This window comes from Staurois parvus, unplaced genomic scaffold (genome assembly GCF_062004578.1).
Source record: "Staurois parvus isolate SC_StPar_1 unplaced genomic scaffold, SC_StPar_1.0 ptg000813l, whole genome shotgun sequence".
Lineage (NCBI taxonomy): Eukaryota > Metazoa > Chordata > Amphibia > Anura > Ranidae > Staurois > Staurois parvus.
The window spans coordinates 2,140,383-2,151,143 of record NW_028318609.1 but is presented as its reverse complement, the minus strand read 5'-3'; the positions used below and the strand labels follow the sequence as shown (position 1 = coordinate 2,151,143).

The 10,761-nt window shown below is 40.4% G+C and overlaps 1 protein-coding gene across 1 annotated transcript in view; it reads left to right on the top strand.

Annotated features, from left to right (window-relative positions):
* The first annotated feature begins 207 nt into the window (after nucleotides 1-207).
* Nucleotides 208-10,761, top strand: part of LOC149444131 (proton channel OTOP2-like) — a 103,754-nt gene continuing 93,200 nt past the window's right edge. The window contains exon 1 of the mRNA XM_089654887.1: nucleotides 208-758. Coding sequence (XP_089511013.1) covers nucleotides 404-758 — 355 coding nt within the window. The 5' untranslated portion in view covers nucleotides 208-403. The remainder of the gene's footprint in view (nucleotides 759-10,761) is intronic.

Below are 10,761 nucleotides of genomic sequence, written 5' to 3'. Positions count from 1 at the left end.
ATTTTGTAACATAATTGCACCACACCTTTGCCTCAAGCACTGTTACCTGGCAGGACATTTACAGTGATCATCAGAAGCTTTGAATATTTATAGTTCTCCTCCTCCTTTCTCTCTGAGGATTCTCATCCCACTGCCTTGTGTCACTAAAAATGTTTGGATATGTCTTAGCTGCTCAAATGTACTAAGGTTCTGGTATTGAAAGCCACATAATACGGTGATTAAATATTTAAAAAAAACAACAGAGCAAGTTAGGACAGGAGAAGGGAGCTTTATCTACCAACTGAGGAGCAACCCAAGAAAAGGATTTGACATATATATAGGAACTGAATGTGTTCTGTCTATACCTTGAATGTTGTAGAAGATGCGCAGTGGTCATTTGTGTTGAAGCAGACTGTACCCGCACATGAAGAGTAACACATTTGAAGTTGCAATGGAGGATAATCCAGATTTGAACACAACTGATAAACTACCAGAGGACAAGTCAACTGTCAAAGAGGAGGAAGAGCAGAATAGCTGGAAAAAAGGAAGTAGGCTACTCTCTGGATTGGTGGGCTCTAATATCTTGCTCTTCAGCTGTGCTTTGCTAACCTGTGTGTTCACTGAGCATGTTGACGTCTTTGAGAAAGACTTTCTTATATTTCTTACTATCATGATGGCCATCTGTATTTCATGGATGCTTTTCCAAATGCACTTCACTTGGAGGAACAAAGATGCAGTTTTGTTTAAAGATTGCCAGGCAGGTCCAATATGGATGAAAGGTCAGTTAATTCCTCATGCTAGTCAACATTTGTAATTGCTGTTATTGCTCCTTTGCTTTCCTTTAATCATTTCTAAAGTTTTCACTCCTGTGTTCAAATACTTCATCTATCATTTGTAACTTAACCTTTTTAAAATATATTTATTTCTGTTATCCTATGTACTACAGTCAATAGGTATCCTTTAGATGTAGAGGTGTAATTCATAGAATTATGGAAATTTGATATGTAAACATTGCTTAGTCCATGTTCATTCAGTTCAATTAGCTTATTATAAAAATGTAACGAACACCATTTTGGTAAAATACGGAAAAGGATAGAACCCCTGTCAAGTTTTATTATTGCCACTGGGGAGATGCATACTCTTTGTCTTGATTTTTACGAGGGCTGAAAAATTTGTTGTAATTAGAACAGGAATAGCCAGAAATGTTTTCAATGGGGACAATTGTTCTAGAGAGGATTTCCCTTCCTTTGGAGAGATCTCCGTTCACTTGCTATTTTGTCATGAGACAGAAAGGGGGAGATTTACTAAAGCTGGTTCACTCAGAATCTCATGCGCCTGTGCACGGTTGCCAATCAGCTTCTAACATCAGCTTGTTCAATTAAGCTTTAGCAATGAAACCTGGAAGCTGATTGCTTTCCATGCAGAAGTGCATAGGATTCTGAGTGAACCAATTCTAGTAAATAAACCCCAAAATATCTAACAAAAACCTTAACAAGGAGTTTATCCCTTCCCATTAGATCCAGAACTAAACTTTATATAGTAAAGGCTAAGTTTCCCTTTTAGGAAAAAAAATTAAATCCACTTCTTTTTGTGGAAAAATGTGCATTTATTATTTTTTCCTGCAAACCATTGTATCTACGATAAGTGGATTGCGGACGCAGTTTAGGCTCCTGCACTTTTCCTCCACCTTTCTTACTTATACATGTGTACGGTCTTTCTGTTTGAAAACTGGAGGAAGTGTCAGTGGACTTTGAGGGTACTCATCAGTGCCCTTTCAGTCATTGAGAACTACAAGCCATCTGCCATGGTGGAAGATGGGACTTGTCGTTTCTTCATTTAAAATGTGTCGTGAATAAATGAGGTGGCTGTGCAGATGGAGCCCCACACAGCTACGCCATTTTGAAAATGTGACAGTGACTGCAGGGGCGAGGATCCCTGTTGCTGTAACAGGGAAAGGGGTGAAGTGGGTGAGCAGGGCATGAGCTGGAACATTTTGCATGTTACATCCTAAATACGGGTGCAGCGGCAGACTGACAACTCATGGGGCCCCCGAGCAATAGGGGATCATGGGGCCCCTGCGTCCTCGCCCACACCCAAAAAAGCCTATGAAAAAGCCAATGAAAGGTACCAGGGACATCTCATGGGGCCTCCTACTGACCCCGGGTCCTTGGGCAGTGCCTGAGTGCTTGAATGGTCAGTCCGCTCCTGTACAGGTGTTAAATGTAACATGTTCCAATAGGTAGCCTTTAAACCAGCCTTCCTTAACATTTTTCCCCATAGGAACTGTTGCATTATTTATTTATTTATTTCAGGTACTTTTATAGCGCTGTCAATTTACACAGCGCTTTACATATATATTGTACATTCACATCAGTCCCTAACCCTCAAGGGGCGTACAATCTAAGGTTCCTAACTCACATTCATACATACACATACCTAGGGCCAATTTAGACAGTAGCCAATTTAGATAGGGAGTACCCGGAGGAAACCCACGCATGCACAGGGAGAACATGCAAACTCCAGGCAGGTGGTGCCGTGGCTGGGATTATATACATTATATTTCATGTCTTAGGGAACCCCAATTAAGTTTAGTTTATTGGGAAAATGCCGATTACATTGGAGGTGGTCAGTGGGAAGAATGCTGCCCTTACAGTGGTGGTCATAATGGTCATAATACCACCCCTGCAGACATGCAACTATCTCTGCCAAGTGGTGTTGAACCTAGAACTGTGCAGGCATCATCACATGGGAGATCAGTTAGCCACAGCTCAAGGAACCCCTAGACCACTCTGGAGGAACCCTGGTCAAGAATGGCTGCTTGAGACACTAATTGCCACTTTGCCTTAACTGAGAATGTTAAGCTTTACCACCATAATGGTAAACTATTGCTGGACTAGCCCAACTGTACATTGAGCAAACAGAGAACAAAGGTTTAGGACAGCTTCCATCTACCTTTTTGTTGTTAGGATTTCTAACTACAGATGTGCTTCCATAGACAGAGTCCCTACTTCCCCTTCCTTCCTTGTGTGTATAGTGATATTTTGAAAGCAAACTGGTATACATCTGTCCTTCAAAGAAAAACTGTATGCTCTGGTCTTTAAAGGAAAATAATGTAAGCTGGCTTGTTAATGGAAAATTGTTCTCTATTCTAATTTTAAAATAAAATTGGAGCGTAAACAATAACTGTCACTATGTATAGCAGAACCTAATAAATAAAGCCCAATTACAGGCAAAACTTATTTTTAGAATTCTGAGTTGTCATTAGCACAGGAAGTGAAAACTCCCCAACAGAGTCACAAAATGCAATAAAAGGTTTTAACCCTTGCTCGCTTTGACTGGAGTTGGGCTAAAAAGGTTTTGTTTTAAAGCCCAGTTTAACCACTTGCCATCCTGAGGATTTGCCCACCTTAATGACCAGGCCTCTTTTTGCTATTCAGCACTGCACTACTTCAACTCATAATTGTGCGGTCATGCAATGCTGTACCCAAACAAAATTTACATCCTCTTTTTCACACTAATAGAGCTTTCTTTCAGTGGTATTTGATGACCTGTGCACTTTTTATTTTTCACGCTATAAACAAAAAAAAGACAAAAAATTCTGAAGAAAAACAATATTTTTTTACTTTCGGCTATAAAAAATATATAAGGAACTTCAAAGTTATCTATGAATTTTGGCCAAAATGTATTCCGCTGCATGTTTTTGGTAAAACAGTCCCAATAAGTGTATATTGATTGCTTTGTGTGAAAGTTATGTCATAAATTTAGGCAAAAATGTATTCTGCTACATTTTTGATTTTTTGATTAAAAAATCCCAATAAGTGTACAGAGAAGGAAATAAGTATTTGATCCCCTGCTGATTTTGAATGTTTGCCCACTCACAAAGAAATGATCAGTCTAAAAATTGAATGGTAGGTGTATTGTAACACTGAGAGACAGACATGCATTTCTTTTTGAATTTTTTGTTGCTATTCTAACAAATTATGCACTGATTTGCATGTTTATGAGGGAAATAAGTATTTGATCCCCTATCATTCAGCAGGATTTCTGGCTACCAAGTGTCTTTCATACAGGTAACAAGCTGAGATTAGAAACAGTCTCTTAAAGGGAATGATGCTAATCTCATTTTGTTACCTGTATAAAAGACACCTGTCCACAGGAGCAATCAAGCAATCAGATTCCAAACTCTCCACCATGGCAAAGGCCAAAGAGCTGTCCAAGGATGTCAGGGACAAAATTGTAGACCTACACTAGGCTGGACTGGGCTACAAAACTTTCGCTCAGCAGCTTGGTGAGAAGGTGACAACAGTTAGTGCAATCATTCGCAAATGGAAGAAACACAAAACAACTGTCAGTCTCCCTAGGTCTGGTGCACCATGCAAGATCTCACCTCGTGGAGTGTCAATGATCATGAGAACAGTGAGTAATCATCTCAGAACTACACGAGAGGATCTTGTCAATGATCTCCAGGCAGCTGGAGCCACAGTCACCAAGAAAACAATTGGTAACACACTACGCCAACAAGGATTGAAATCCTGCAGTGCCCTCTGCTGAAGAAAGCACATGTCAGGCGCGTCTGAAGTTTGTTACTGAACATCTGAATGATGCAGAGGAGGACTGGTTGAAAGTGTTGTGGTCAGATGACACCAAAATCGAGCTCTTTGGCATCAACTCAACTTGCCGTGTTTGGAGGAGGAGTAATGCTGCCTATGGCTCCAAGAACACCATCCCAATTGTCAAACATGGTGGTGGAAACATTCTGCTTTGGAGGTGTTTTTCTGCTAAGGGGACAGGACAACTGCACCACATAAAAGGGGAGATGGACAGGGCAATGTACCATCAAATCTTGGGTGAGAACCTTCTTCCCTCAGCCAGGGCATTGAAAATGGGTCGTGGATGGGTGTTCCAGCATGACAATGACCCATAACACACGGCCAATGCAACAAAGGAGTGGCTCAAGAAGAAGCACATTAAGGTCCTGGAGTGGCCTAGCCAGTCTCCAGACCTTATTCCGATTGAAAATCTGTGGAGGGAGCTGAAAGTTCGAGTTGCCAAACATCGGCCACCAAGCCTTAATGACTTGGAGAGGATCTGCCAAGAGGAGTGGGCCAAAAACCCTCCTGAGATGTGTGCAAACTTGGTGGCCAACTACAGGAAATGTCTGACCTCTGTGATTGCCAACAAGGGATTTGCCGCTAAGTACTAAGTCATGTTTTGTGAAGGGGAATGAAATACTTATTTCCCTCATGAACATGCAAATCAGTGCATAATTTATTAGACATGCATTTCTTTTGAATATTTTGTTGCTATTCTGTCTCTCAGTGTTACAATACACCTACTGATCATTTCTTTGTGAGTATGCAAACATTCAAAATCAGCAGGGGATCAAATGCTTATTTCCTTTACTGTATATTGTTTGCTTTGTATGAAAGTTATAGCATCTACAAACTATGGTATACATAATGGAATATACACATCTTTTACATTCTGACTTCCCATCACATTTCTTGAGGTGCTAAAATACTAGGACAGTACAAACACCCCCAAATGACCACTTTTCGGAAAGTAGACAACCTAAGCTATCTGCTGAGAGGCATATTGAGTCCATGGAAGATTTATGTTTTTTCCACAAGTTTTTGGAAAATTACAAAAACATTTTTTTTTTTTTACACAAAGTTGTCATTTAAATTATATATCTCTCACACAAGCCATGGGTATATCTGGAATGACACCCCAAACTACATTCTGCTACTTCTACCAAGTATGGGAATACCACATGTGTGAGACTTTTTGGGAGCCTAGCCACATACAGGAGCCTGAAAACCAATGACCACTTTGAAAGCCTGAAGGTGCATAACTTCTCGTTTTACTTCCTCACTACCTATCAGAGTTTTGGAGGCCCTGAAATGCTAGGATAGCACCAACCCCCCCGCCCCCTCCAAATGACCCCTTTTTGGAAAGTAGACACCCCAAGGAATTTAAAAAAGAGGCATGTTGAGTATTTTCCAGATCTCATTTTTTCTCAAAAGGTTTTGAAATATAAAAAAAAAATAAAAAAATATGTTTTTGTTTTCTTTCTTCACATTCCAAAAACTTGTGGCAACAAACGAGATATGCAAAATACTCACCATGCTTCTTATCAAATTCCTTTGGGTGTCTACGTTCATTAAAGGGGTCATTTGGGGGGGTTTGGTGCTATCCTGGCATTTCAGGGTCTCCGAAACTGTGATAGGTAGTCAGGAAGTGTAATGAGGAAATAAGTCCTTTAAAAGCCTGAAGGTGCTTATTGGATTTTGGGGTCCTGATCCTGGCTAGACTGCCAAAAATTCTCTCACATGTGGTACTCCCATACTTGGGAGAAGTAGTAGAATGTATTTTGGGGAGTGATTCCACATATACCCATGGCATGTGTGAGCAATAAATCATTTTTGTCATTTTCCAAAAACTTGTGGTAAAAAAATAAATTCTTCTATTGACTCAACATGCCTCTTTAGTTTGGGGTGTCTACTTTCCAAAAAGGGGTCGTTTTGGGGGTGGGGGAATTTTATGCCGAGCATAAGATGTTTATGCCACACATCATTCCCTAATCACCTGAAGACCAAGACTTTTCTGACACTTCTTGTTCACGTGAAAAAAAAAATCAGCATTTTTTGCTAGGAAATTACTTTGAACCCCAAAACATTATATATTTTTGTAAAGCAGACACCCTAGTGAATAAAATGGTGGGTGTTGCAATTTTTTATGTCACATAGTACTCACGCAGCGATTTTTCAAATGCAAATGTTTTGAAAAAAATACACTTTTTTTACTTTCTTTTTTTTTTTTTTTTGGGTCACTTTTAATGCTATCACAGGAAATGCAAATATCCCCTATAATGTCAATGGGCATTGTAATATATTCTTTTTTGAGAAATCTGGGGTCTATCAGACTCTAGATATCTCCTCTGCCCTTACATTATCTAATCTCACCAAGATCAGTGTGATCAGATGCTTTCCCAATTTACAAATGAAGCTGTTTATATCCTGCAAAACTGAAGGTTTGACATGCTCGTAGCTTCCGATTTCTTAGACTATAGAGAGGACTGGCACCATTCCAGTCTCCAATCAGCTCTATGGTCAGCTGTTAGAAACACCGGCTGCATTCTCAGGTTCTCCCGATGCCACGGGACTGCCCAAGAAAGCTGTGGAAGGCAGCAGGGGAGGGGGGGCATCATCTCCTGCTGCTTGTAAAAGAAATTCTGCAGCTAATTAGCCACTAGGATTGCTTTTACATGAAAGCCAATTGCTGTCTGAAAAAAATGATACCAGGATGATGCCTGCAGCTGTAGGCATCATCCTGGTGTAACCATTCAAAGTCCAGTGATGTACCAGTACGTCTCTGGTCCTTGTTGGGTATATATGCTATGTTCTTTTTTTTTTTTTTTGTATGCAGCCTGTGGGCTGAATGAAAAAAAGAGAAAAAATCTCTGCTAGAAAAAGTGTGTGGTATGCCCACCATTAGAATATACCGCCCTGCATCCACCCACTTCTAATGGTGGGCACACATTAGATCGCATGGTGCCACATGTGCCAATTCCAAAATTTTACAAATGCCTAAATAGTGGCACACTTGAATAAAAATTGTCCATGTATAAGTGGTACCCCATATGGAAAAAGGATAACACCAAGTTCCAAACTATCTTGCCACTACTCCCCATGTAGTCTGGGCATTCGGGGGGCTCCACGTGACTATCTTTCCCACGTAAATCCGAAACTTATATGTATAGCCTGTTGCCCTCTCACAGGTCTTATACATCTTGACCCCATATCTGGCACGCTTGCTGGGGAGAAATTGTTTGAATGCAAGGCAGCCAGAAAAATTAATGAAGGACTCGTCAAGGCAGATTTTTTGCTGGGGAGTATAGATATCTGCAAATTTTTGGTTAAGTTGATTTAAAGGGGCCAAATTTTGTGGAGCAGGTCAAATTAAGGTCAACCTGAGGACGACAGAGTAAAAGTACTGTGGGCGGTCCCTAAGTGGTTATGGATGCTGCAAGCAGCCTCTCCCTAGCTTCACACAGCTGTTTATGGAAAACAAGGGGATACAATTATCTGCAATTTTTTTAGATCTAAAAATGTTAGGGAGTTTCCATATAATCATATAGATGATGGAAGACTATTTTTATCCATACACAAACCTTTTTCCCTATGCTGAGCAAATTACCTTGCAGGATTTGTAAAGTGCACAGTTTTCCTCAATACAGACACAATAGATCTGCAGTAATATATTCATGAGAATCAAACACGTGATGCATTAGCAATTCTTCTTATTTTATCCCCAGCCAGCAGTAGCAGATACTATATATTCTGATGAAATTATGGTACCTGGTGCTTTAGCAAACTAAATGTTATTCAGTTAATGTTTGCATCTAGTTGAATGACAACTATGATGGACAGTTTTTTTATCCCATCTTAAACCCTGCCGAATTCTATTCCTGAACTCATCGATAAAGAAAGGGGATTCTAAGGATACCATTAAGGGTCTCACATTGTTCAAAGCGCTGACACTGATGGCTATGCTAGTGAGTACTACTGTATAATGAAAAATTAGATGACCCCCAATACTAATTTATATATATAATGTTCTGAGGTAAGTGATCAATTCCCAAAGGAAATTTTGGCAGTTAATAATGTCTTGATATTAAAACCTGGAAATAACCCCGAGGAGGTGGCCGACTACTGTCCTTGCTCACTTCTGAATATGGACTTGAAAATATTGACACTGATTATAGCATGAAGATTTAAGTGGGTGGTCAGAAATATAGTCCATAAAGACCACTCAAACTTTATGTCTTGTTGGTGAATATATTAGTAAATAGAAACCTTGTGCTAATAGTACCAACAAATGTAAATAAATGAAAATAAAAAATGAATCACCCCCATCTGTTGAATGTTTTCGGGGTTGTGCGATGGTAGGAACTTATTTTCATGTCTGGTGGACCTGACTGGCAACCCAAGCCTTTTGGGCCGAGGTTTTTAATATGTTATCCCTGCTCTTTACAAAGTCAATACTGCCGGACCCAATTGTAGCCCTCTTAAATCTGCACCCTCCCGTCATCTCCAAATCCCAATTTAAACTCCTCTTGCAAGTTACCACTGCAGCTAAACAGATTGTGGCCAAATCGTGGAAGTCTCTATCTCTGTGTATTCTGGCAGTCAGGGAACAGGGTACACAAGCTATGATTCATTCCAAAGTGGAAGCTGCCATCCTAGATTCTGTTCCTAAGTTTCTTTCGATCTGGACCCCATGGGTGGAACCTCCCACCAAACTTTGATGATTCATTGCTCCTTCCTTGACATCCCCTAATCCCACATTGTGGCAGTCCTATATAGCAAGTTATAATTTGGTATGGTCCCGAGATTATATATTCCCTCCTGGAAGTCACACGTCCTTTCTTTCTCTCCTCTATTCCTTCTTTCAGTCTCTTTGATTTTTCCCCCCTCTTTTCTACTCACTTCTGTCTCTCTCTCTTTGCCTCACGTGGAACCTTCATATGGTTTCCTATAGCAGAACTACTGTTACAGGGCAGCAGGGCTGCACAAAATCACGTATATAGACGTGATTTTGTATTTCCAGGTAGGGGGCGCACACGTGCGTCGCCATTGATGGCTACAGCTGCCATTCACCGGGTCCTGGCCAAAGATTTCCCACCAGCACCCGGCGATTGCCGAGAAACACTGACAGAGGAGAGGTCTCTATGGAAACAATGCAGATCTCTCCTCTGTCAGCACCAGCACGCTGCTTTGTATTCCTCTGTATAGCACAGTAAGCACACAGCAAACAATTAACCCTTTGATCGCCCCAGATGTTAACCCCTTCCTGCCCAGTGTCATTAGTACAGTGTCAGTGCTTTTTATTAGCACAGATCACATTATTAGTGTCAGTGGGGATGTCAGTGGCAACTAGTCAGTTCCCCCCCCAGTGTCAGAATGCCCGCCGCAGTCCCGCTGATCGCCACCATTACTAGTAGAAAAAAAAATAACAGTATATATACCTCCATTTGCAGATGCTATAACGTTCATGTAACTCAATTAATTTGCACATATTGGGAATTTTTTTTTGGCAAAGACATGTAGTAGAATACATTTTGGCCTAAATTTATGATGAAATGTGATTTATTTTTTAAAAAATTCTATGTTTTATAGCAAAAAAGTCAAAAATATATATATTTTTTCAAAACTGTCAGTCTTTTTTGTTTATAGAGCAAAAAATAAAAACTGCAGAGGTGATCTAATGCCACCAAAAGATAGCTCCATTGGTGGGAAAAAAAGGACAAAAATGTAATTTGGGTGCAGCGTTACATGACTGCGCAATTGTTAGTTAAATTAATGCAGCGCCGTACAAAAATGGCCTGGTCAGGAAGGGGGGTAAATCTTCTGGAGGGGAAGTGTTTAAATTAAAAGTGTTGCACTATCATAAATATACAAATAGTCCCAATTCACGTGCATGAAACAAAGTGACCATAAATAACAAGAAAAAAGTCTTTAAGTGCATATAACGAATATTAAAGTGAATCTAAAGTCTTGTGCTTTTGTTTTGTTTTTTAAATAACAAACATTTTATAATTACCTGCTCTGTGCAGTGGCTTTGCACAGAGCAGTCCAGATCCTCCTCGTCTTGGGACTGCAACTGGCGCTCCTGGCCTCTCCTTCCTGTTGGGTACCCCAACAGCAAGCAGCTTGCTATGGGGGCACCCAGGTAGGCACACTCCTGAGCTGGAGCTCTGCGTTTCCATTCACACACACA